We start from the raw sequence: 26,895 nt of genomic DNA on the forward strand, positions 1-26,895 counted from the left end.
TAGTACATAACTTGTTTGACTTCAAGTGGTTTAATTGTTGACCCGTATTTTTACATGCCGAAGACGTACGGTCCGTTCACACAGTGGTCAACGATCAAACCCCAAGCATTTTTCTTTTTTTAAAAAAAAACATACAATGCAAATAACAGTATAAGAGAACTCTGCGGACAACTGGCCTCAGCCTCGTGCCGCAATCGAAATCCTAAAACACTGACCGGAGGCCACCTTTCTGCACAACACACATGGTCCGGATAGATACTGCCCTCAATAGATCTGAACCTCGCCAGTATACAAAACAACCTTGCCCCCAAGTTTCTCCTTGGTCGCCCCGGTCATAATGGTGAACATGCCATCTGTGGACTCATCGACCGTGGTAGGCGCCTCCTCCATACCAAATGTCTTGGCAGCGCTGTTGCCCCCTTCCGTCTGGACGAAGCCGGGGTCCAGGACATAGGCATTAAGCCACTCGTCCTCGGCGCTGATACGGAGAGCGTACCAAGGCAGTGTGGACTTGGCTGCCCCATACGCCGCATTCGGCACGGCCGGTTGGCGTCTGAGGGCAGACGCTCTGTTAGCCCTTTTCATCCCCAACAGTGTTTATTAGGGGAATGCTGTCGACGTACCCAAGAGAGCCAGCACTCGACCCCATGATTGCAAACTGGGCCTGACCAGCAGACTCCTTCAGTAGGTCATGGGTGGCCTGGTACAGCGACACCACGCTGTAAACATTGAGCTCCATGTGGTCGTGGATCTCGCTCCGCTTGACCTCCACGACCGAGGGGAACACAAAGCCACCGCCAGCGTTGGCAAGGACAATGTCAAGGTGTTTGATGTCGTGCTTCTCCTTTAGCTCCTTGACGACGTCGACGGCGGCCTGCTCGGACTTGGCATCATACGGGGTCGCCGTTACGATCAGCTTGCTGCCCTCGCCCTTGGGCAGGTCGCCCAAGGCCTTGACGGTCTTGTGCTGCGGGTTGCGCACTGGCGTGATGACGACCTGACTCGTCTGGTTAACAAGAGCCGAATGTGTCGATCACCATCCTTATGGTACAAACCTGGTTTGGACGTGCTAAAAAGCGCTTGACGAGCCCGAGCCCGAGACCACGGTTTCCTCCAGTGATAAGAATGACAGTGTGTGCCATTCTCTTCTTGAGCGATATTATGTGAAGCCAAAGTGTGTTGGGTAAATACAAGTACTATCAGAGACCACTGAATAGTTGAATTTGGGCTGGTTTTCGTGGTGATGAGGGAGTGCCGGCGGTAGTCTGAGCCCACTATAATTGTACAATGGGTGAGCTTTGTACTTATATGAGTTTTTTAAATATGCTGGCTGCACACAACGCCTTACCAATATCTGCATTACAAATCTGCTGTTATAAATCCTGCTCACAAGGTGGAATAGATTCTATACGACCAACGAGACACGGCACCCGTCTGAATGCAATGAAATGATGACCTTGCCGTGCTGTTACCAAGTCGAGTCTGAACGACGATTACACTGCCTAGTAAGCGCGGCAATTACCAGTTGCTTCTTAGCAGTGCTTTGTACTACATAGAGGTAATGATAAAGTTGATTACTGCGGGACTCATGCATGATTACCCTGCATATTACCAATTACCGTGCACGAAGGATTTACAAGGCTTAATAATATTGTGCAGCCACCAGGCAGCCCGGCCGCGGATGATCAGGGTCAGGGTCGGGATAGCTTCACTAAGCACTTGTGACGGGAAAGAAGTGATTCCTTTCACCTTGACCGTTTATTTACACCGTGATCTGGATCTACCTGCCGCTTGGTGCTGGTGGACTCTTGCAGTCAAGAGGGTGATGTCTGGTTTCATGGATTCATAACAATTGAGGATTGCCTTGACAGTCAGCCTGCAAAGGGAATGTCTGGCCATTTAAGAGTCCTGGAAGCCTTCCCGGGTACTGTCAAAGAAGCTACTTACTAGGTAGGTACCTAGATATCCCCGCGAGGGATATACACTGATTTTGAGACTAAGGGTGCCTAGAACTTAGAAAATCACAGTTCCGAGGCACTGTCCGTTTGGTGTCAGCGATCGAACTTCACAATGTATTTTCCCCTCAAATCAATTGATGGCAAAGCAAAGATAATACGATTCATTTATTGTTTTTTTTCGACTGGCTGAGACGGATCCAGGGCAGGAAGACATCCTTCACCGAGATACGCAGTCCGTGGAGCCCTTCAACTGATCGTTCAGGGCCATCAGTCTGTCCGACTTCAGAATACCAAGCACGTGGCTCCTGAAGCATCTCCCAGAGCATCTGCCAAGCAAGTGCAGCTACACATCCTTAATATCACCCCAAAGACGGACCGACGAATTTTGTTTTCTCAAACTCCCTGTTGGGAAATCCGACCTAGTAGAGTCGGAACCGTCCATCCGATAACCACGTACAGATTCAACGCCGTCCCAGCCGCCCTGTCATACCCCGTGGGACACCCGTGTTCCAGTCAGCCGAACCCAAGATCAGAGATTTATACGGAATCATTGCATTTAAAATAAGTAACCATATTACCTGAGATATGAATGACTGTATGGATATGCTAACCAGTGATGCGGTGCAGGACAAGCCCTAAAAGACCGTGATCATGGCCTGACCATGGGGATCACCACACGGCCATCAAGACCAGGGTCTAGGGCACATGACACCCCGTGGGACCGTGATCTAGCATCCCTCGAGACCGCGAAAGAGCAGCCCCTTAGATTTGTTCATCATGCTCTCCAGCGTCTCAAGACAAGGGACAGACAGGCCACCCACGCCGCCACCAACACGTCCATTGACGCCTCCGCCAGCTTCCGCCAGGGGGACCGTCCGGGTAGGCGGCCAGCACGGCCGGACGCAAGCAAGTGTCTGGGTATGGCTACGACTTCTTGGCCCTCGAGTAGGGATCCGCGCCAAAGCCCAACAGGACAGCCACGCCAGCCTCAAACCCTATATCCACGGCGGCGTGCAGGGGCGTGCGGCCGGCGTCATCATAGACCTCAACCTGGGAGGGGCCGCCGCCGGCCGAGGCGTGCATCAGGGGCGTCAGCCCGTCGCTGTCTCTCGAGTTCGGGTCCATGTGTTGCTGCAGCACTGCGGCGGGGGGGAGAAGACATGCGACCTGTCAGTGTTTGGGCCGCAGATAATGAAGACCCTCGCCTCGCATCTCGGCGTCAAGTCCGCCGTGTACACATGTGGCTAGGAGCCAGAGAGAGCACATGTGGTTACTTCCCGGGGCTGATGTGGGAACAGGGTTTATCCGCCGCGCCCCCTCTCGAGCTTTACTAGACTCTGGCAGACATGTACTACTTACAGCATCGTACTATCATGGTGTTTCCTCGCATTGCCGCGATGTGCAGCGCGTTCAGCCACCCTCTGCCGTTCGCCCGGCACTGGAAGAGGAGCTCGCTCTTGGTCCCAGCCGTGGGCTCGGCAGCAGGGCCCTTTGTCCCCGCCAGCTCGATGTTCCGGGCACCTGTGCTGTCGGAGGTGCTGGACGGTGTCCTACTTTCTTCCGTGGTTCTTCTACCCTGAGTGCTGTACCCGGGTCTGGATCTCGCACTGGGAGGCACAGGGGTCCCTAAGGACATCGCCGGTGCGTTTCCTGCCAGCGTGTCGAGGCGACAGAAGTCATCCTCGAATAAGGAGAAGTCGACCTGGAATGCGGCATCCAAGTCGCCCATGTCGGGAAACGGGTCGTGCCCGGAATAGTTCGGGTTAAGGTGTGGGAGAGTCGTCGAAGAGAGCGCAGCGTCCAAGTTCACAGCCACATTTCCCCGTGGCAATACGACATTCTCGGCCCGGCCGTGTGACTCGGTCTCGCCCGACATGGCCCGTCTTCCTATATTCGACAACTTCAGTTCGTGTCATACCAGTTGATCTGCAAGCCAGAAGACGACAGTCGCTTCAAATGTGGGAATGAAGGGCAACACTCTGGGGCATCTGGCCTGGTATGCTGCTCGGGGAATTTCGTAGAGATAGTGGGCTGGCATAAGAAGGAAACACCGGACTGACTTTGACGAAAGCGCCGCTGTGCCAGACGATTTTGCAGGCGTCGTCGCTCGATGCCCTGTGCCTCTTGCTCATGGGTCGCCATTGTACTGTAAGACTGCTCCAACAAAATGTGGATCAAGCGGCAAGATGGACTTGACAACACCACGGTCAGAAGGGTTGTTGAAGACTTGAGCGGGAATGGCACATCCCGACCTCGGGAGTAGTGGCTTGCATGGTTCTTTACCAGTAGTTTTCAGTGTCCTCTTCTTTCTGACCTGACAAAAAGTTATCCCGGGAAGGGCTTTCAAAATACGCGATAGATTATCAATGATTGAGAACATTGATCGTCAGTTGCCTAGACGGAATACACTATCAGGACTAGGGTTCGCTTAGATTTAAGGTGATAGGGACCTCGGCGTGGACCGTAAGATCCGGTGGATGGGGTGAAATTTCCAAGGGCGTAGGAAGATCCAGCGGAAAATCTGCACAAAGCATCCTGTCTTTTGAAGCTGCTGGTCCACCAGTCAGCCAACGTGGATACCACACCCACGCCTTTCCTGACCGGGCACAGCCGCAGCGGCTGGTCTGAAGGAATCCCGGCGCACGCCCGCTCAATCTTTAGCCCACGATGAGTAAGATCCGAAAATTCCCTTTGTAAAAGGTGCCTCGATTGTGCAGTGTTACATAACCAACGATCCATCTGTACTATTAGTGGCATTGTATTTTTCAAGAGAACGGATATTCACACAGGAAAAAACGGCTGGTACACAGGTACGTTTCTGCTTCTAGTCTGCAGCCAATCAGAGGGCTACATTCAACCCCCCCCCTAACTATACACACCACCCACACAAAGTGCTTTTTACACCCCCCCACACAGACCTATAGACCTACTAATTCTCCTTTACTTACACACTCCCTCCCTATATAAGGGCTTATAGGACTACTATTATCAACTAACTGCTATAGGTTGACTTAACTGTAGAGGACCTCGTCCGCAACGAGAAGGAGACCTAGGAGGAGATTGTAATGCTTAGGGACTCGCCAGAGCGCCCTAAGCGACGAGGAGGAAAGAAGTAGTAAACCACCAGACTAGAAGCGACGATAGGATTAGAAGTGTAGTTAATAAGTGTAAATTTCGGTTTTATATGGTGAGTAGGTGATGTAAATTAAGGTTGGCGCACTGGGGGGCATTTGTACCTGTGTACCAGCCGTTTTTTCCTGTGCGAATATCCGTTCTCTTTTTCAAACGCTAGGTCTTGAGCATTTACTGTATGAAGGCGCCATGTATGTCTTTGAAAGCATATGGAGTAGAAGCGAAATCAGGTAATATCAAAATCACTTAGGTATTGAGGACTATATATGTAAGGCGTAACTACATAGAGTTTAGAAACAAAAACCACTGTACCTACCCAAGGCACCCGAGGGCCTCAACCCCCCAATGTCCCCCACTACTCCGGATATCCATCACCAGCAGAGACGAGCTTACGATACTGTCGTCTAGTCCTCCTGCCTACCTGTACATAGACTTGCCATTGCGACAGGGAGGGGTAAGTGCTCACTCTATTAAGACCATCGCTCTATCAACACTACCATCATAATCAATCATTCATTCAATCTATTCAACCCTACATACCTACCTAGGTACCCAGGCACATACCCAGACATAAAAACCATCTAACCATAAAACATACTCCATGCCATCCCAAACCCAAGAGCCACAAAGAAAGTCCAGCTCAGCACTTGAGCCCCTTCCTCTCTCTCTCATTCTTGTCCTGAGCCGCACAGCGTGTCCGTGTCCATGCCCGTGTCTGTTTTCTCTTCTCACTCGCACCCCAGTAGCCAGCCAACAATGCATATGCAGTAGACGAAATACACAAAAGAGGAGGAAACAAAATAAACCAGGAAAAGGAACCAAACCGAAAACGAAAAACAAAAAGAACAGTCCAAGTCTCATTAAAAATCATCAACCATCCATCATCAAGCCATAACAGAAACAGCCTCCTCCCCAGCCCTCTCCTTCTTCTTGCGGAACAGCGTCTTAAGCATGCTGTTCTTCCGGCTCCCCAGCGTCGGGGCATGCGAAGAAGAACTTGAACCCCCGTTCAGCACCGACTCGAGCGAGTCCTCCCTCTGCCGGCTGCCGTCCTCGATGGCCTTGGTCGCGCTCGTGCGCACGGTGGTGGCCTTGGAGCGGGACGTCTTCCGACTCCGCTCGCTCCCGGCCTCGCTGGGCGCCGCCTCCGTGGGGGCCTTGCTCGCCCGGCTGCTTTTGCGCTCGGGCACCTCGACCCCGTCATAACCATCCTCGGACGACCTCCGGTGGCTCCGGTGGCTCCGGTGCGACTTGGACGAGCGGTGCGTGCGCACCGTGCGGATGGACCGGCCGTCGTCGCGGACGGACTGCGCCGCGTCGGGCGTGATGAGCTCGAGGTCCGCGGACTCGGCGATGCTCCGCGCCAGCTCGTCGTCGTCGGCCTCCGAGGGCACGATCCCGCGGCGCCACGACTCGATGGTGCTCAGCTCCTCCTCCAGGACGAGGGCGTCGTCCTCGCTCGGGCCGTACCGCGAGCCGGCCTCGGAGCCGGGGCCACGGGCTGCGTAAGGCTGGTCGTAGTGCTGGAACTGCTGATCGTACTGCTGGTACTGGTGGTCTTGCATCTCGAAAGCCTGGGCGCTCGCGTCGCGCTCGGCAGCGATGGCCTTGGCCTCCTTGATGCGCTTGACGATCTTCCAGCCGCCGAAGCACACCACGGTCACGCCCACGGTGACACCCACGGCGACGAGGAACTGGGGGCTGGCCAGGAGGGCAAAGATGGCCGGGGAGCCGCCCTTGACGACGCTCAGGAAGCCAGGCCCCAGGGTCTTGAGCAGGGTGCTCAGCTCGGCGAGCATGAGGGCAACGGCGGCAGCGGCCTCGGGCTTGCGCTGCAGATGATCAATAATGCTGGTAGCCGTGTGCTGGACGGCCTCGGCCTCGTCGAGGATAGTATCGATGCGGGCCATGAGGGTGCGGGCCTCCTGCTCCCTTTTCAGTTCTGCATCGGCGGCGGCGCGCTCCTCCTCGGCTTTCGTGACGGGCCCCAGGTCGGTGCGGGAGGCCAGGTCGGGCGGAATGTTTCCGTAGGCGAGGTTCATGTCGATCTCCTTCTTCTTCTTCTTCTTGTCGTTGGGTGGCGGGGTGGGCCTGACGGTAGACAGGTCGGACTCGGAGACGGCGTGGTGCTGCATAACACCACCGCCGTAGCTGCTCTGGCGGCGGGGCACGAGGGCGGGCTCCATGGTGCTCATGGTCGACGGGGGCGCAGTCGGGGCGCGGGCGAGGGTCGGCCTGCTCATCATCATGCTGTCGCGCGGGGCAGTCTCGGCGTAGGGCGAGCGGTAGACGGCGGTGATCTGGCTGGGCGCGGTGGACGACACCTCGCTGTGGGTGCGCAGGTTGCTCGCCGTCAGGGGCGGGCGTGTGCTCCTGACCTCATCGTCGTCGTCGCCGCCGCGGGTGGTGGTCCTCTTGGAGCGGTGCGACCTGTGGGACCTGTGGCTGGTGGCGTGGCTCCTCCTGGAGCTGCTGGCGATGGACCTCCCATCCGACCTGGCATCGTCGATGGACCGCCTGCGGTCTCGGTCGTCTATGCGCTCAGGCTCGTGGGTGTAGTAGCTGCCCTCGTCGTACTCGAGGAAGTGCCTGCGGACCGGCAGGTCGTAGACATGGCCGCCCTCGCCGGCGTAGGTGTACTGGGACGGGGCGGGGCCGGCATAGGTCTGGGCCTTCTTGATGCCGGGCCTCAGCTCGGCGGCAGCGGCGCGTTCGGCCTTGATGGAGGCCTTCTTGTCCTGATAGGCTGCCTTGGCCTCCTTGAAGATGTTGACAATGTGCTTTCCCTGTATTGCGGGGACGAGAAGGCGGCTGTCAGTATTGTGGCACACTGCATAGTCGATCTTTCAACTTTAACCGCGAAGTGGATGTGCACTTGGGCATGTGCCAGACGACGATAGGAGGGGAGGGGCTCTCTCCCGTTGTTTGTGGGTTTGACGGCGGGGTTGGACGACGGCGGGAGAGCGGGAGAGGTCCGTTTGACTCGCCCTCTCCCTGCCCTCTCCCTGCCCTTTCCATCTCGACCAGCCCAGCTAGCTCCCCGGGTCGGTCGTACAGCGTGATAAGGAGAAACCAGTGTGGGTGCGGGTGTGGGTGGGACAAGGGAGGACAGGAACTCACATTGCCAATGATCTTGCCCGACTTGTTGATGATGGTGACCGTCTCCGTGAGCTGCATCTTGACAGGCAGGGCAGTGCGGTGAACTGAGTGATTGAGTGACTGAATGATTGACTGTCCAGAGCCAATGAATTGCCGAGCCAGAAAGGAGGAAAAGAAAGGCCTCGATCCCAAAGAGCAGGTATAAATCCAGCTGTCCCGGTAAGCAGTCAGTCTCTGGTGCTCCCAGCCTCCCGATTGAGGTCGCAGTCCCGTCCAGTCCTGTTTGTCCTGTCCTGTCCTGGCCGTCTGGTCTTTCCTGGCCTGCCCGTCTTGTCTGTTTCGGGTGTCGCGAGGGAAGTCGCCAGCCCGAAGAGGCGGTCTGCGAGGTTGGCCCCCCTTTTTCTGCACAGTCCCCAGAGTAAGTACGCACTACCGTATGCAGTAGTGGCGAGCCCACCCACTTGCAGGCGCCGTCACTGGATATCGACTGCAGCGGAAGTGCAGATTTCTGAAACAGGTGCCCACAGTCAGTCTGCAGTTGGATGGAGGAAGCACTTGAGCTTGAGATGCACGGGTGCAGAGGTGCAGGAGGGGCAGGAGGGGAGTTGGGGAGTTGACAAAGCCACAAGCTCGGGGAGGGAGGCGGCGAGGAAGGAGCGACTAAGAGGCCTATTAGGGCAGCAGCCACTAACTAACTGGCAGGCAAACACGACACCCGTTACCCGTTTCCTGTCTTGCCTTCCCACTTTCCCATGCATTCCTTTCCTTTTTCGCATGTGTCAGTGGTGCAAGACTCAAGCCACTGCATAAGGCTGCCATGTTCTAGGCTTCACTAGGTCCCGGATCGGCTTCCGGGAGGATGGCAAGAGCGGCCCAAGGATGACCCAAGGACTGCCCAAGGACTGCCCAACACACAGCTACAGCAGTCCTCCTACGTACTGCCCTGAGTCCCTGACAGCAAGGCTTCCGAACAACCGCCCAGAGGCTGGCCCCGGCGCCAATCGAGCAGGACAGAGGATGGAGGGCCCCACTTGCTCGGCAAAAAACCACGCAGTACGTGGTCCAGCCGCCCCAACCGCCCGGCAGTCCAGCTGGTCGGGCCCACCCCACCCCGACCACGACCTATCACTCTTTTCAGGGCGGGGGGCCTTGCAGACGGACCTTCCACAGCGAACAACTCGGATTCTCCCCCCGGGGGAGATGCAGAATACTTCCTGCAGCCTGCATGCACGCCCACACAGGTGTATCTCCCCACGCCTGCTGCAGCCATCCCGTGACCTTGGGTGCTCACTGCACTTGCACTGCTGAAGGTCCCAGAAGGCCGGAAACATCGGCACGGCAGGCACCGTTGCGTTGTGCTGTGTTGGATATTTCTGCCCGATGCATGCATTGGATCCTCCATAATGGAACCAGTTGGTGCTGTGGTGCTGCCGTAATCAGGTTTGGGCCCAGCGTAGCACCACCAACTGTCTGTCTGACAGGCACCACCACCAACATCGGCAACTTGGCCACCTCCCAGGCCACAGCAACGGCCACAACCACACCCACACCCTCGAGCGGGAGGAAGTCGATGGGCTGGCTATACCATCCCAGGATATAACCACCAAACTTCATGCGCCGCCATCAACAAGCCGTTGGTAAACCCCGTGATTGGCCCCGGGCAAGTCACAGCTTCAATCACAATCACCCCATTCCCCCCTCGGTTTGGTTTGTTTTGGGAGGCAGCCCGACTTGCCCGAGTAGTGGGTGGCAAACAGCTACAGTACAGACACAATCAATGCATGAGTGAACCTACCAACGAACCAGTGGGCAGCTAACTGCAGTGGCATGGCCAAAAAGCATGTTTTGGCTTTCCGCCTGACAGCTCTGGGCGGCCCGCCTACCTGGCTCACAGGCGCTTTGAAAAGAAAACGCCGCGGAGTCCGAGTAACACCAGAGCCCTTCATGTTATCAGGATCATGATTACTACACAATCACATCATATGTGCTTGATTTTAATTATATCAGCGTCTTCAAATAGGTATATGATCTCTATAATATTAAAATATCTATAAGAATCTGTGGTTGTGGTGATGAAGCAGGTGGAAAGGTTGGGTGATGCTGATTCTGGTACTTGACTAGCGGCGGTTGAAACGCAAACCGCCTGGCTCAGCAAGCTTCATCATCATCCCAGCTGTAACGCTGTCACGCCGCGTCGCCGTTTTGTTGCACTATCAACGGTGGGGGTAACAAGCAGATAATAAGCAAGGCGCTGCCGAAAGGAGAAAAGCTGCTGCAGCCCCAGGCGAAGGCCCGACCTGACCTGGGCTGGCTGACCACTCCGACGCGACCAACACACATACATATCTGGGCACACGCAGGCCTGAGGCCTGATACGAACTACACACATGGCATACACATCATGCATACATACATACATACATACACATCATACATACTCAAGTATGGACCTAGCAATCTGCCGAATGACCTCATCAACTCATGATTAACTAAGTACCTGCGCTCGGAATGAGCCCAAGCTACACCAGATATGTATGTCTACATCCATCCTTCGTAAACATGCATCCAAGTATGCATTACGGACCCGCCCCCGGCGTCCAGATACAGGGGACAAAAATGCGCGCTGCCATCACGCCGCATGCCCACAAATTACACCACCCAAATTGCGCCGTGGAACGCCTACCCCTTGGTATAGGATATATGCCCAAAGTGTGAAAATGCAAGCAAGCAAGCAAGCAAGCAAAAAAAATGCTCCTGACACCACCAAACGGCCCGCCTAGACAACATACACCGGCAGCCGGCTCCCGTAGAGCTCGCTCTTGCTGATTTGAACGTCCTTCTTGTGGAAATCATGCAACAACAGCCAGCAAAGCATCCGGAACACGAGCGTGCACCAAACGTTGCCGGTAAGTTGCTCGTGCAGCGTCGTCGACATCCGCTTGAGCCGCGCCATGCCGTCCCCGTGGTGCGGCGTCACCAGCAGCTGCGGCGCCGGCGTGGAGGACCGGCTCTGCACGTCCGCCGCCGCCGCCGCCGTCTTCTCCGACTCGACGCTCTCGCGCGGCGCCCCCGCCCCCGCCCCCGCCGTCGCGTCGTCGTCGTCGTTGTTGTCCGCCGCCACCATCGCCCCCAGGTCCACCCGCGACTGCGACGGCGAGTGCACGTACCGCGTGCTCTTCTTCTTGCGCAGCACCTCGTGGCAGTTGCGCGTCACCGCCTGGCTCACCGTCGTGAAGTAGATGTCCATGAACTTCTGCTGCTTCTCCTCCGGGCCCGCCGAGTTGAGCTCGTCAAACGTCTGGCTGTCCTGCTCCAGCGTCGACTCGTCGCTGGCCCCGTCGCCCGCCGGCGCCTTGGCGTTGAGCAGCCGCATCACCTCCTGCACGTGCTCGCGGATCACCAGCGAGACGAGGTCCGACCCCTCGTCCTTCAGGTACTTGTCGCACTTGGCGATGGCGTCGTCCAGCGCCCGCAGCAGCGCCAGCGGGAAGAAGGTGTCGTCACGCCACACCTTCTGGCTGTGCAGGTGCTTCGCCACCTGGTGGACCCACTTCTGCAGCTGCACCAGGTGGTCCGTCTGCGGGGCGATGTCGTCGTCGTTGACGGCGCGGTTGAACTCGAGGATCAGCTTGGGCAGCGAGAAGTTCTTCTTGTTCCAGCTGTACGTCGTCGGGTTTGGCAGGTAGCGGTAGTAGGTGTTCTCAATGTAGAAGGGCTTGGCCACCATGCCGAGAACCTCAAAGACGACTGAAAAAAGTGGTGGTTAGCAAACACTAGACGCGTTGATATGTCCCGTCCATAGATGGGCAGAGGGGAAAGAACTTACTGGGGAAGAGATGAGCGTGCTTCTTTTGCGGGTCACGGAAGTAGTTGGTCGTCTTGGAGTTGCAGCCAAAGTGTGTGAGGGACTCGACCAGCTCCGTGGTGCTGCCGAACTGGAGCACCCACGAGTTCTTGGGGTCGTCGTTGTCGTACTGTGACTTGCCGTTCTTGTCAACCTCGCGGAAGAGGGTTGACACGTTGCCAAAGGCCAGCAGCTTCATCTCGTCGGTGGGGATGATGCGGTTCTGCTCGAACTTGTTGCTGCCGTACATCTGGAAGTTGAAGGCGATGCCGAGATCCTGGACCTCGTGGCCGGTGAGCAGGTAGCCGTTGCCCTCGGCCAGATACTTGTGGTTGGACCGGTCAAACTCCCTCCAGTGCAGGCCCAGCATGGCGGCGATCTCGACAATGTGGCAGATGGTCGTGGTGGCGTAAGGCTTCTTGACCGCGTCGGGCATGGTGTCCCAGCTCCTCAGCTTGGGCTGCAGGGCGACGACGGCGGAGTGCGACTCCCAGCCGGCGACGGACTCGGGGAGCTCGGTCTTGGGCCCGGCCCGGACGACGTCCTGCTTGAGCGTCTCGGCCTGCCACTCCTGGCTCTTGTGCTCCATCTGCTGGATGGCCTGCAGCAAGATGGCCCAGGTGGCGCGCTCGTTGTCGGCGGTGTGCACGCGTGTGTGGATCTTGGCCTGGCGGTTCAGCTTCTCAACCTCCTTCTGCTGGGCATTCTGTCTGTCCTGCTCCGTCCTGGCAAGGGGCAGGGATCTGGTTTCCTGCTCGCTCTGCTCCGTCCCCTTGAGGAACTTGACCTCCTCAGTGGGCACCGGGCCCCTGGTGTTGCTTGGCGGACAGACAAAGAGGACGGGAGCCTCGAAGCGGACCTCGAATCGGAGTTCTGAGTAACGGAAGATCCTCCTCCTTGTCACGGCCCAAGGGCCCATCACGCGCTCATTGCAGCTGGAGTATCCGATGGCCGAGGCATAGTATTGCTGGAGAAGCTGCAGAATGGCCCCGATCAGGGCGACGACTGATATGATCAGGGCGACGATGGAAACGATGTACTCGCCGTCCTCCATTTTGTCGTAGAACTAATGAAACGCAAGAGATGCAAAGGCCGGGTATCACTGGTATAAAATGTGGCCAAACAGAGGACAGGGCTAGCGACAGGTCAGACCGAGCTAGAAAAAAATGTGCTGGGAAGCAGATTAGGCTGGCGAGGACTGGTCAGCAGAACAAGCAGCATCCTTCGGGTCGAGCAGGGCGGCATGATGTATCTTTTCTACCTGCACGGGAGCAGAGCCGTGTCAGCACAAATGGAGAAGGCAACAAAAAAAGACAGACAAGAGCCGCAATACAGAAAAAGGATAGGCTGATCGGGCCCGTACAGTACGGCTAAGACGGCGCGGGCCATTGGACTGGAAAAGCAGTCAGCCGCCGTTGGTGGACAAGGCTGAGGGTCGAGCTATTTCAGCTGGATGGGGCTCCTGTGGCCGTTCTGCAGCATGACTGGGCCAGCAGGGGTGGGACAAGCCACGCATTCCACATTGCTTGCACCTCCTTCCACATTTCCACACGTCGACGCCCCGGGCCCGATGCGCCGGCTGACGGGCGCATAGGGGATCTGATCCTCTTGTCCCATCCAAGGGGGGGCCACACTGGAAGGATGCGCGGTAGGGGCTCGAATGGTTCGGATGGAAAAGAGCGGTCACAGGTTTGTTCGGTGCCCCTGCAGCCAACGGGACGGGTCCTGGGGGCGTCGGGTGCTTGTGATGGAGCCGGCAGTCCACTCCCACGGGCCGGTTGGTGATGGTGTTGGCGTAAGAGTTTTGGTGTGGAAACATTTGGAGATCTGGGTGGTGTGTGTGCCTGGGCTAGGTGCCTGGGTTGGGTACCTGGGTTAGGTACGTACGTACCCTGGCTGTGTGCAGTGTAACAGGCTGGCAGCAGCTGCACCTGTTGGTGACTCTTCCTACACTTCACTTGAATCTGCCTGCCCCTATTGTCGCCCCTTCTGTGCCCGACACCGCCCCCTCGAAGCCTCGACTGACCCAGCATCTCGGTTCGACTGTTCCATTTACCGCCTCGGCCCCAATCGAAGCTTTTCTCCCTCGACCGCCCTGGCTCCCAGCCCAGATTAAGTTTGGCGGAGGATTTCGACGGCCCACTAGGACCCCACCAGCCTGGGAGTCTGGGACCCTGTGCAACTGCCTGCAGTGGAGCTATGGGGCTACGACCCGCTAGGCTGGCCCAACCAAGGCGGGCTAAGCTCTCGTCGAAGGAGGATCATCCTAGGAACGTGGCTGCCTTGCCGTCCCGTGGCTAAACTTTCAGCTCGACGACAAACAAACAAACACACATATCTTATTTCCCATGTTGTGCTGGCTGCCAGCTTGCATCACGCAGGTTGCTCTGCAGCTCTGCATCTGCACTGTGGCCAAAGATAGCCCACGACAAGGCCAAGGCGAGGGCGGGGCCGCCCTGTCCGTGAGACCCGATCCCACTGCAGCTGTGAGCTCGATTCTGTGTCGATGAAGAATTATATCTACCAGAACGTCCTCTAGTGATTAATGACATCTTCCCCCCGCTGGTGGCTCTCCGTCCGCAAATCGCTAACAATGGCTGTCTCGTCATGCCATGACCCTCTTCCTCTAAGAACCCTCAACCACTCGCTGTCTCGTCGCTTCTGACCAACTAACAATGCCTCCAAAATCAGAAAGAAAAGTTGGAGCAATCAAGCATGACGGGTCTAGAGCAACGATGGACAAGGTAGACCGGCTCAAACTTGTCCCGAAAGGTTGCTGCCACCGTCTGCCCCCACTCACGCTGGGTCCTCACGTCGTTAAATGGCCGCGCCATGAGGGCCTTTTCACAGATGTCCGTGAAAAAGGTCGCGAATCGCCGCATTCTCCTGCAGTACCCGTCCAGGTCATCAGGCATGCGACGGCCAGAAGCCCATAATATCCGCGTGTCCCTGTCGTGCGTGCCCCACTAATCAGGCAGGCGACGGCCAGCAGCCCAGATCTCGCACGACTGAGGCCACTCACCCTGAGCGTACCACTGCTCAGAACCTTCTAGGAACTCTGCGACACGGCGATGACGCAGTGCCATCTTGGCCCTGAACAGCTTTTGGAGAGACACTGTGTCGGCCGGGAGCAGACACATTGACTCTTCGCCAAACAGCCCGAAGAGCCCGGTGGCGGCTGCCTCCTTGTCTGTTATCTCCTCGAAGCTGACTGCCCCCACCACCAATTCAACTCGGTTGGCCCTGGCGAGATCATGGTAGAGGGTGGGCGATGCCCTCAAGTCAGTGAGGATAGTTGCGAAGATGGCCACCTTGATCTTGTTTTTGGTGGCCATGGCGAATAAACGATCCTCCTTGAGCTCTAGAATGCCGTCTATAGTCCGGAAGACTGCATTAGCCGGCCATCTGGCCGGATTGATGTACTGTGTATTGATCAGCACGGTGTCGGTGTCCTTGTTTACCCAGACCGGCGACTCCACGATTCGTCCCGACGTCATGCCCGCACAGACATACACAAAGGCAAGGTTGGAGCACACAGATCCGTACTCCTTTCTGTTGGCAATGTCGTAAACCTCCTTGTTTACTCTGGAAATAAAATGACTCTTCTTTCCCAAGGTCCTAGGGTAGACAGTCCTGCAGTGGCGGCCGTGCATAGAGTAGAGTCCATATTCGTGCGCCTCGGTGCTTGAGAGTGTGCGATGGTCGCCGTGCACCCTTTCATTAATGTTTCCTCGGACGGTTTCGCAGGCGAGATGGATCCGGCTGGGGATGCATGCAAGCCAGACCTTTTCGCGAATCTCGGGGGCCATCTCGGCGAATAGGTAGAACGTGCCCTCGGGGCCAATCGGTACCTTGGATTCGGCCCTGTGAGGGTGTATCAGCGAGGTAATGAGGAACCAGTGACGGCAGACGAACCAGCGCTCAGCATTCCTCAAAGATAATGCAAAGTCGTCCATTGGGTCTTCTTCGGAGTCATGCGTCGCGATGGGGGCCATTGTTACCCTATGGCAGATTGGCTTGGTGGCCGGTATTAGGCGTGCTTCTCGGTGCTAATCAACAGTTTCTTTGGGATAAATCGTAAATTGCTTCAATCAGACGAATGATAAGACTTTTGAAGTGGAATAATGGAAGTGGGGTTGAAGCTGGATGGTTGAAGTTGGATGGTTGAAGTTGGATGGTTGAAGTGGTGGTTTGTCTTGCGCCGCGACCCTTGACCTTTCCGTGGACGAGCTTGCGCCCTAGACTGAACTATGATCCAACCTTGGAAGGTAGGACGCATATTCAGCTGCAGTTCAAGCGAGAAGCACTTGCTTCAAATAAACAGGTACCACGCACCCAGAACACCGCCCTTGCCAGGAAGGTGCTATCCGATGGGACGCCATCGGTCTGGTGGTAGACTTGTGGCATGGTGGGTTAAGAGCTCGGGAGGCCAGGGGTGCGACTTGATGGCTGTTGGCGGTGAATTCATGGCCAAGGGGATGTATTGATCACTCAATAAGGCAGGAACTCGCTTTAAGACTGGTATGTGACCGTACTTAACTCATTTGGGTTCTGGAAGATGGCCACTCGGTAGCCACATGCCCAGGTGTGCAATGCGTGCACGGAATTATCGAGGCTGGGAGGCCACAGCCCCTTCGCCACTGGAGCATCCTCCCCGACAGTAGTCCGCAGTACCCAGATAAAGTTTAAAATCTAGCTAGAGATTTCAAGAAAATCTGAGACCTGTCCAAATTAAAACGTCCAGCAAAATGACGAGAGGTTTCATGATTTCCCTTGGGCCATATAAGTCGTTGACAGGCGGGAGTCTGTACCTAGGTAATTCGATTCAACCTAGACATCATTCAGGTAGCCGGTGTGCAAACAAATAATCGTCACCAACACTTTCGTGCTTGCCTGACTACCTAGGCTGGGTTGGTATTCCATGGGGTGTCATGGTCCAGAAAGTTACCGTATGCTCTGGCTTCCTATTCGCCCTCGGGGGTCTGATATGCCGCCTGGGCACTGGATTGTCATCGATCAGACTCGGACGGTATCCCTTGCGCTCAGATATGCGTGGAAGGAGATTTCGCCTTTGATGGGTTCCTTCCTCTCCACAGGAATATCAAGCAATTGCGAGTGTTATGGTCATGCAGCCTTGACTTGAAAAGAGTTGGGCAGCATAACTACAGGGAAACAATAGAGTATTAAGAACCTATCTGATATCGATGACGGAAGGGCCCTTTATGTCCATGGCCACAGATAGATACCAAAATCTAAAACACCACAACCACCACAAACAGAACTACGATAGAAGCCCACCCCAAGAAATACATCACAACCCCCATCCCCGTCATAACCCAGTCAGACTCATTTGATAAATGCGACACTGGCAAATCAATCAAGAAGCTGTTGTCGGCCATGTACTGCGTCAGCCGCCGGAGAGTCCGGATGTTATCCCCGCCGCTGTCAGAGTCCGCATCGTCTCCCCTTCGCCTTCGTCTGCTGCGACGACGACGACTCCTCGCCCGACTGTTGCCTCTGACTCTGCCTCTGTCATCTACATAGTCCTCATCCGAGGAATGATCCGAGGAGGAAGACGATGAGCTATTCTGTGCGCTGCCTGGCTGAACTGGCTGTGGATTGGCGCCGTCGTTAGCGTCGTCGTTCGGGTTGTTGTTGTCTGGTGGTAGATTCGGGCTGCACTTGTTATTAGCCTCCTGTTGCGTACCCCATGCGTCGTCATAGAAGTCAGCAGATGGGGAAGCGTGCAGGGAAACTTACTCGATGGGTCGAAACCCTCTGCATATGGCGCATGTACGAGTCGTGAGTGAACTTAACCTGCCCCCTCTTGTCGCATTGCGCCTTCTAAAGTAATATAGGGGACGCCGTATCCCGCAATTCGTGCATTGAAGAGTCAATCCAGCCGAACCACCCCCGCTCATCTTGTAGCAATTCTTTGCTTGGTCAAGATCTATGTATACAAGATCAGATCACGGCCGTGGGTTGGCTCGTCATGGTCGGGTGCCGGTGGATTAGGGATCGAAAGAGGAACACGGCTTCAGATTATGGGAGACCTCTATGGTTGAGGCTTGCAATGAGTGAGGAATTTACTCGACCCCTTGCAAGTAGTTGTATATATATAGCTAAGTAGGGAGTAGAAATATATCAGAATAACCGCAATGACTAAAAACTGCGTCGCCTTTGTGAAGACCTTTGTGCTTTATATGCCACCTCAGGAGCATGTTTCCGGACAATGCTGGCATTCCGTTTGCAGTCTGAGCCCACAATTACAAGGCCAAAACTTTGGAAGATTGCATCTGAAAGACGGAGAATAGTTATAAATGTATTTCGATATATGAAGCGGCGGTTCGGAGACGAACCTGAACATCGAGATACCTTTGAATGTCTTACTGGACCCACGGCATCTACATCATTCCAAGGCTCTGTCTCAGCTCACGCCACTCCCGCTCCTGCGGCACTCAAACCCATGGATAGCTTATTCTACGCAATCGGCGTCATCCTCTCAGGTTCTTTCGTCATCCACTTCGCATCACAGTTTGGCTACTCAATATGGCTCATCTACTTTATCGTGGGGGAAATGAGGCCCTACATCGGCCTAAATGAGCCATGGAATCCGACCACAGCTCGCGCCCAGGTTAGGGCAGAGGACTGGATGCCCGGCGGGGCGACGAGCGAGGATGCAGCATTGCCAGGCTCAATGGCCATGTATTACATGGCCTGGAACGTGGCCTGGAAGGCGAACCCAACCGCAATGACCATAATCGCCTGCGTCTATATGGTGATAAACCTCGTCCTGATCGTATGGTGCGCATACATCTTCGCGCTGGTCGTGCGCCTGGACCGCCGGGACCGCGGCGGCGCCGTCCGCATCATCCTAAGCATGATCTGCAACAGGCTCGCCACGCCCGCCTTCGCCTCGTCCATCATGATGTCCGCCTACCTCTGCTGGGGCTCCTGGGTCTGGTTCAGCCTGTGCGCGCCCGGGGTCCCGATGCGGAGCCTCAACCTGGCCAACGCCCTCATGCTTACGGCGCCGAACGCGCTCTTCGCCGTCCTGTGGGTCATTGGTAACGGCTGCGAGGTGAGCGCCATCCATATATGCATGGATCAGTTTCGCGGGTTCCAAGTCTCCGTGATGCTTTTGAAGTGCTATATAAAAAAGAGAACCTCACTTAGCGTGTGGCTAACACATATTACCAGATTACCGACCACGTAAGGGGAGGCCCTGCTAGCCGTCAAGCTGGATTCAGGCCGGTGCCTGATATAGACCAGGATGGAGTCGGGGCTGCACCTGCGGCAGCTCGACCTGGGTTAGCTAGAGTAGGAGGCGGTCTTTTCGATGTGGGTGGTATTGGCGGCGGCGGCGGCGGCGGTGGCCGGGCCCGCGTATTGTTTGCAGATATCAGAGACGCTTTACGGCAAGACATTCAGATTGTGCTACAACAACTGGCGAGAATCATGGCTACACTCTTAGCAATCCGGCGTTAAGATGAAGGCCTGCTGTTCAGGGTCCGGGATTCTCTGAATTACGCACAACGCTGCACGTGTGGGCAGTTTAAATCCAAACGCGGTTGCTATGGTCATATTACAGCGCAATGATATCGCTTTTAATACCGATACCAGTGCACCCGCTTCTATCGAGCTCTAGCGAACTCAGCCTGTGGACTACCCGGCCTGGCGCCGTGGCTGCGTTTTCATGCATCAGATCTTGGCCATGAAGTGGATCAGACATACTAGGATATGCACGACCTGAGATTCATGGTCCGAATGAGAAGGGAACATATAGAAGTAATGCGATGGGGAACCACTTGAATTGACGTGTATGTCTAGGAGTCAGCTGGCGCTCTACTTCTGTGTAAGACGACCTCGAGAGTCAGTCCAGTTGAGATGGTAAATTATGTGTCATGACCGACAAGCTCGCGACAACGACGCATTGTATCAAACACTTAACTGCATGTATTGCCGGTAAAAATGGACCGAAATCTGACCCAAATCAATTACTAGAGATTTTGTTCAAATGTTGAAAGAAGCCGTAGGCGTACAAGTCGAGAGATCTGTATATGTTCCGGTTCAGGCAACCGTGCATGTCCGGATGATGGCTCATAATGATCCCATAATGTCTCATGCAGACCAAAATTTTGATCGAATGCACCCTGGGGCAGCCTTATCGAGAGTAGATGCCACAAGCGCCACAAAATGATGACATGTTAAATATACTTTCTGACTAGGGGCGCTGTACTTTGTTAATCGTGCTACGTTGTCATTCGCACAGCCGACCTGGAACATATTGGAGTAAATTTAGTCGACCGGAAACTGGAGTACCCAGCGAGGCATTGTAAGACAACCCTGCTGGGAAGGTCTTTCTGTGATATGGAGTATTCCAGAAAGTGGTACCGAGAGTACTGGAAAACCAGGTAGCCATTGTTCCTATAGATTCCCCAGGAATCCCCAGTTTGATTTCCTTAGGAAAGGGTTTAGCTTCATTTGAGTGAAGTGCTCATTTTGAACAGCCTGTTACCGCTTTTCTCGGTTACTGAAACCCTATTACGTCCCCAAAGAAGACCTTGGATACAGCGAGCTATTCTCAATCTTTTGAAAATTATCACCTCTTTCAATCAATAAAGAATGAAGCATACCTAGGTACTTGGCCCCTGGTTCGTTCCCGCCGAACCCTCGCCTCATTCACAAATAGTTCCGCCCAGCATTACCCCCAGTCCGAGATCTAATGCGGTGGTTGTGACACTGCATGCACGCGTGTAGCCCCGCCTTACTTAACAACGAGTTTTCACATGTGAATTTATAAGCGAGTGGGTTCTATACGAGCCTTGTGACCCACAAATACTGTCTAGTCGCCTGGGCAGCTTATCGGTGCTGCGAAACCTTAACAGATACACGGTGCCCTTATGCGGGCCCTGAGATATGTTTGAGGCGGCGGACCTGATCTTACGTGACTTACCAACGCAGTAAGCACATGGGGGCAAGTAGACAGTACATTTTCCTAGTCCGTAGCCTTGTCTCACGTTTGAATAGCAGGCAGAAAACGGGCGCTAGAGCACTTGAGGCAAATCCCTGAAGTCTCACTCAGCGCCCAGGGCAACTTTCAGCGAGCGGCTGACAGCCAACCTTTAGCCATTGTACCAGAGTTGTGTGTACTGCCACCATCTGCACAAAATCTTGGACGTTCTATCATAGTGATGAGAACTTGAGGTTCAACTCTATACTCCCACACGGAGGACAGAAGCCTGAGTCGTGTACCTTCAGTGACCCTGTAGAGATAAATAAATTTGCTCAAGAGCCTAACGGCGCAGCTTCGACTTGATAGATTGGACATACTATCTGGATCTCCTCCTTTCACAATACGCTAAGTACGTGCATGTTGGGAGGGCTGCGGGACTAGTGTGGTGAACTACTGCTCGATCCCGGGAGAAAATCTCGGACCGCCTAATAAGGGGGCTTTAAACGTCTTGGCTCCACCGGATGACGGTAGAGATGCCCCCTAAAATGCCGATCAATTGTGTTCCAGCCGGGCATGCAGCAAGCCTAACCCAGCTGTCCATTCACAAGCAAACGCCCGTCAGCCAAAAGGGCGGGTGAGTATTAATCATCGCCCAAATTCCCAACACCCAAGCCGCCCTGATTGTTAAGCCCTTCAATCTTATCTAATGTCCACGGTACCTCCGGTAAGGCCGGAAGCGGTTGAGTCTGACGTGGGAAATGAGGCTTCAGTATCAGAAGCTCGTGGAGGCGGTAGCACATTCCTGGACGGGCTAGTTTGGGGTTGGTCCGCACCGGCTCTCGAATTTGTAATGTGGGATATGCAGAAAGAAAATGGCTGATGACGTGCGATTCGCTGACCGTCTCAACTACCCAAGCAGCTACCCTAGCTCGACCAGATATGTAAAGCCCTGACCTCTGTGCAGTGAACAGCCGTCAACTGATTGTCCTGTCCCCTTGCTTCCTTTCTCTTTCTTTCCAGAGACCTAACTGCCTCAACAAGGCCTGCCACGCCGTGTTCAGCAGGTGAATCGCACCCGACGCGGCGAAGATCTTGGTACAAGGGCATACCAGCCTGGCAAATTTGCACCGTGCCACGACTTTAGCAGCTTCTGTACACAGCAACCATCCACGATGTGGGGCACAACCGTGGACGAGGCCAAGCTGTCCAAGACAGATAGCCGGCAGCTGAACCAGTGGCACAATGAAGTCCAGCCAAACACATCTGGAGGACCTGCGCTTCATGGAAACGCTCCAGGTGAATCTAGGTCAAGCTCCGACGAACCAGTAGAGGGGACATGGGGAGAGCACGATGTGATGGTGCCTACCGAGGAGCGGGCGATGCACGACTTTGATCTTCTCAGGAGAGAACTCACCGGCTTGTCCAAGACACGATCCAAGGCGAGCCAAGCGACGAGAGGCACCAAGAGACCGGGTTCCAGACCACGTCGACCTTCAACCGCAAGAGATGAAGTCGAATCACGAGCCGAGGAGCCCGAAAAAGCTGAGGACCCTGAAAAGGCCGAGAACGAGCTTGAAGAAGACTTTGAACTGGAGACCTTTATGCGGGAAGGCCACTTCGAGAAGCGCAAGGATGGAAGATCCGCCAAAAAGGTCGGGGTCGTCTTCAAAAACCTCACCGTGAAGGGAGTGGGAGCTTCGGCCACTTTCGTCAAGACCCTGCCACAAGCCGTTCTCGGCACCTTTGGGCCCGACTTGTATCGCCTCATATCCCGATTCATCCCCGCCCTACAGGTCAAGTCAGGGGAGACACGGACCCTGATCAACAATTTCACTGGAGTGGTGCGGGATGGCGAGATGATGCTCGTGCTTGGAAGGCCAGGATCTGGATGCTCGACGTTCCTCAAAGCCGTTGCGAACAATCGGGACTCGTACGCGTCCGTGACAGGAGAGGTGTCGTATGGTGGCATCCCAGCGGAAGTTCAGAAATCGCATTTCAGGGGAGAGGTCAATTACAATATGGAGGATGACGTTCATTTCGCCAATCTGAATGTGTGGCAGACATTCGTCTTTGCCTTGTACACGAAGACCAAGAAGAAGGCGAGAGACGAAATACCAATTATTGCAGAGGCACTGATGAAGATCTTTGGTATCAGCCACACGAAGCACACCCTTGTGGGAGATGCATTCGTCAGGGGTGTTTCCGGAGGAGAAAGGAAGCGTGTGTCGATCGCGGAAACACTGGCATCGAAATCAACGGTGGTGTGCTGGGACAATTCAACCCGCGGATTGGATGCATCGACCGCGCTGGATTATGCAAAGTCCTTGAGAATCATGACGGATATAAGCAACCGCACGACGCTGGTGACACTGTACCAAGCCGGTGAAGGCATCTTCGAGCTGATGGACAAGGTCCTGGTCATCGACGCAGGACGCTGCATCTACCAAGGCCCAGCAAACGAGGCCCGGCAGTATTTCACCGACCTTGGCTTCAAAGCCCCAGACCGTCAGACGACTGCTGACTTCTTGACCGCCATCTCTGACCCGAATGAACGCCAGTTCCGCGAGGGATGCGAGGCCAGCACACCAAAGACACCGGAAGAGCTTGAGAAGGCCTTCAGGGAGTCGCGTTTCCACAAGATGGTGGAAGAAGACATAAAGTCATACGAGGCCTATCTTGAGGAGACTGACCACACCGATGCACGCGAGTTTGAACAGGCGGTCAGAGAGGACAAATCAAGGACCGTCAAGAAAGAGTCGAACTACACGGTCAGCTTTGTGCAACAAGTTATTGCCTGCACAAAGCGCGAATTCTGGCTCCTTCTTGGGGACACAACTACGCTCTACACGAAGCTGTCCACTATCATTAGCAATGGGCTTATTGTCGGCTCTCTATTTTACGGACAGCCCCTCACCACAGAGGGTGCCTTCTCACGCGGCGGCTCCCTGTTCTTCTCAATCTTGTTCTTGGGCTGGCTGCAACTCAGCGAGTTGATGAAGGCTGTCAGCGGACGAGCGGTAGTCGCCCGCCACAAGGACTATGCCTTCTACAGCCCTTCAGCTGTAAGCGTTGCCAGGATTGTTGCCGACTTCCCAGTTGTCTTCATACAGGTGGTCATATTTACACTTATCATGTACTTCATGACTGGTCTGGATGTCGTTGCTTCCAAGTACTGGATCTACCTGCTGTTCGTCTACACAACAACTCTCTGTATCACTTCCCTATACCGAATGTTTGCCAGTCTCTCTCCCAGCATAGATGACGCAGTTCGATTTTCCGGCATTGCACTCAACCTCCTTATCATCTATACTGGCTACGTTATCCCTCGTACTCAGCTACTGTCGGATTACATCTGGTTCGGCTGGCTCTACTGGGTCAACCCGATCGCCTACAGTTTTGAAGCCGTCATGGCCAATGAATTCTCCGACCGCACCATGGAGTGTGGACCAACTCAACTCGTTCCTCAGGGCCCAGGGATCGATCCCGAGTTCCAGGGCTGCAGCATCAGCGGCGCTCAGGTCAACTCCAATTCTGTTAGCGGCGCATCGTATCTGCAAACGACGTACAACTACACCCGTGCCGACCTCTGGCGCAACTTTGGCGTCATCATTGCATTTGCCGTCCTGTATATCCTTGTCACCATCGTGGCCACAGAGATATTCTCTTTCACCTCTGGTGGCGGCGGTGCATTGGTTTTCAAGAAGACCAAGACAGCACAGCGTGCTTTGCAGAAGCGGCAAGACGCCACGGCAACAGTCGATGTGGAGAAGGGGCCAGCTTCAGGGCCCACGGAGGAGTCCCGCGGCAGCGGTAGCACCACTGTCACCGAAGAGGACGAGGCGCTCGCGTCTATTTCCAAAAGCGAGAGCATCTTCACATGGCAGGACGTCGAGTACACGGTGCCATATCAAGGTGGTGAACGCAAGCTTTTGAACAAGGTCAGCGGCTACGCTAAACCAGGTCTTTTGATTGCATTGGTTGGAGCCTCAGGCGCCAGCAAGACCACACTGCTGAACACGCTTGCCCAGCGGCAGCGTATGGGCGTCGTCTCTGGAGACATGTTGGTTGACGGGAGTGCCTTGGGTCTCGAGTTCCAACGCGGCACGGGCTTCTGCGAGCAGATGGACCTGCATGATGAGACTGCCACGATCCGGGAAGCACTCGAGTTCTCCGCCGTACTGCGCCAGGACAGGAACATTCCTCGCCAGGAAAAAATCGCCTACGTGGACAAGATCATCGACATGCTTGAACTTGGGGAGATCCAAGATGCCATCGTCAGCAGTCTTGGCGTCGAGCAGAAGAAGCGACTTACCATCGGCGTTGAGCTCGCCGCAAAGCCACAGCTGCTGCTCTTCCTTGACGAGCCAACCTCCGGCCTCGACAGCCAAAGCGCATGGAGTATTGTTCGCTTCTTGAAGAAACTGTCACAGGCCGGTCAAGCGATCCTGTGCACCATCCATCAGCCATCATCCCAGCTCATTCAGCAGTTTGACATGATTCTGGCCCTGAACCCAGGTGGAAACACGTTCTACTTCGGACCAGTAGGCGAGAACGGCAGTGCAGTCACCAAATACTTTGCCGACCGCGGCGTCCAGTGCCCTCCCCACAAGAACGTGGCCGAGTTCATCCTTGAGACTGCAGCCAAGAAACCGAAGAGGGCGGACGGCACGCGCATCGACTGGAACGAGGAGTGGCGCACAAGCCGGGAGGCACAGAACGTGCTCTCTGAGATTAACAGCCTCAAGCTTACCAGGAGCAAGTCGGCCGGTGCACACAAGAAGAAGGACGACGAGACCGAATTCGCCGCGCCGGTCTGGACGCAGACAACTATGCTTACCAAACGCCTGTTCACGCAGTACTGGCGAGACCCATCGTATCTGTACGGGAAGCTCTTCGTGGCGGTCATCGTTGGGATTTTCAACGGCTTCACCTTCTACCAGCTGGGGAACACCGTCCAGGACATGCAGAACCGTATGTTCTCGGTCTTCCTGATCATCACCATTCCTCCGACGGTGGTGAATACCGTCGTCCCGAAGTTCTTTCAGAATATGGCGCTCTGGCAGGCCCGCGAGCACCCGTCCCGCATCTATGGATGGTTCGCCTTCACCACCGCCCAGGTCGTCGCCGAAGTCCCTATCGCTATAGTCTGCTCCGTATTGTACTTCCTCCTGTGGTACTTCCCGGCCGGGCTGCCCACAGACTCCTCGACGGCTGGCTACAGTTTCCTCATGACGATGCTTTTCTGGCTGTTCATGAGCAGCTGGGGACAGTGGATCTGCGCTTTCGCCCCGAGCTTCACTGTCATCGCGAACGTGCTTCCGTTCTTTTTCGTCATGGTCTCGCTTTTCAATGGTGTTGTGCGTCCATATTCGATGCTTCCCGTCTTCTGGCGGTATTGGATGTACTACATCAACCCTTCGACATGGTGGATCGGTGGCGTGCTGTCAGCTACGCTCCACGATATCCCTATCGAGTGCGCTCCGTCCGAGACGGCGCGCTTTGATGTCCCCGACGGGCAGACGTGTGAATCGTATGCTGGATCTTTCGCACGTGCGGCGGGTGGGTATCTTCTGAACTCGAACGCCAGCGCCAACTGCCAGTATTGTTCATTGAGCACCGGCGACCAGTACCTGACCCAGCTCAACGTCGAGGCAGGGGACAAGTGGAGGGACTTTGGAATTTTCTTGGCCTTTGTGGTAAGCAACTGGGCATTGGTCTATTTCTTCATCTATACTGTGAGGATCCGCGGTTGGAGCTTTGGGTTCGGGTCGTTGTTTGGCGTCCTTGGCAAGGGTGTTGACCGTGTCAAGAGTTTGTTCCGGCGCAAGTCACAGGACTAGATGTCAAGGGTTGGGAAAGGATAGACTGAAAACTTAGACACGGAGAAACTGAGGACAGGCTTAGGG

At 55.1% G+C, this 26,895-nt stretch overlaps 6 protein-coding genes across 6 annotated transcripts; 1 reads left to right on the forward strand and 5 right to left on the reverse strand.

The window, feature by feature from the left end:
• Positions 1–457: 457 nt before the first annotated feature.
• On the reverse strand, positions 458–1,142 carry KVR01_000902 (uncharacterized protein; the record flags this gene model as incomplete). The annotated part of the gene is made up of 4 exons (XM_044788682.1): positions 458–553; positions 620–850; positions 911–1,006; positions 1,056–1,142. The coding sequence occupies 4 exons, from the start codon at positions 1,140–1,142 to the stop codon at positions 458–460; spliced, it is 510 nt and encodes a 169-aa protein (XP_044650851.1).
• A 1,582-nt stretch (positions 1,143–2,724) lies between these two features.
• KVR01_000331 (uncharacterized protein) lies at positions 2,725–4,100 on the reverse strand (the record flags this gene model as incomplete). The annotated part of the gene is made up of 3 exons (XM_044783891.1): positions 2,725–3,097; positions 3,318–3,845; positions 4,019–4,100. The coding sequence occupies 3 exons, from the start codon at positions 4,098–4,100 to the stop codon at positions 2,883–2,885; spliced, it is 825 nt and encodes a 274-aa protein (XP_044650280.1). The 3' UTR covers positions 2,725–2,882.
• Positions 4,101–5,583: 1,483 nt separating this feature from the next.
• Positions 5,584–8,918, reverse strand: KVR01_000831 (uncharacterized protein). The gene is made up of 2 exons (XM_044786797.1): positions 8,211–8,918; positions 5,584–7,876 (listed from the first exon to the last, which is right to left on the reverse strand). The coding sequence occupies exons 1-2, from the start codon at positions 8,265–8,267 to the stop codon at positions 5,975–5,977; spliced, it is 1,959 nt and encodes a 652-aa protein (XP_044650780.1). The 5' UTR covers positions 8,268–8,918; the 3' UTR covers positions 5,584–5,974.
• A 1,770-nt stretch (positions 8,919–10,688) lies between these two features.
• On the reverse strand, positions 10,689–13,819 carry KVR01_000782 (uncharacterized protein). Its single transcript, XM_044783736.1, has 3 exons — positions 13,367–13,819; positions 12,016–13,294; positions 10,689–11,936 (listed from the first exon to the last, which is right to left on the reverse strand). The coding sequence occupies exons 2-3, from the start codon at positions 13,085–13,087 to the stop codon at positions 10,966–10,968; spliced, it is 2,043 nt and encodes a 680-aa protein (XP_044650731.1). The 5' UTR covers positions 13,088–13,294; positions 13,367–13,819; the 3' UTR covers positions 10,689–10,965.
• A 200-nt stretch (positions 13,820–14,019) lies between these two features.
• Positions 14,020–16,028, reverse strand: KVR01_000710 (uncharacterized protein; the record flags this gene model as incomplete). The annotated part of the gene is made up of 2 exons (XM_044788382.1): positions 14,020–15,897; positions 15,949–16,028. 2 exons carry the CDS (start codon positions 16,026–16,028, stop codon positions 15,000–15,002), a joined length of 978 nt encoding a protein of 325 aa, XP_044650659.1. The 3' UTR covers positions 14,020–14,999.
• Positions 16,029–22,161: 6,133 nt separating this feature from the next.
• Positions 22,162–26,878, forward strand: KVR01_000061 (uncharacterized protein; the record flags this gene model as incomplete). The annotated part of the gene is made up of 1 exon (XM_044784667.1): positions 22,162–26,878. The coding sequence occupies one exon, from the start codon at positions 22,162–22,164 to the stop codon at positions 26,827–26,829; it is 4,668 nt and encodes a 1,555-aa protein (XP_044650010.1). The 3' UTR covers positions 26,830–26,878.
• Positions 26,879–26,895: the final 17 nt, after the last annotated feature.

This window comes from Diaporthe batatas (assembly GCF_019321695.1).
Source record: "Diaporthe batatas strain CRI 302-4 chromosome Unknown Contig00001, whole genome shotgun sequence".
Taxonomy (NCBI): Eukaryota; Fungi; Ascomycota; class Sordariomycetes; order Diaporthales; family Diaporthaceae; genus Diaporthe; species Diaporthe batatas.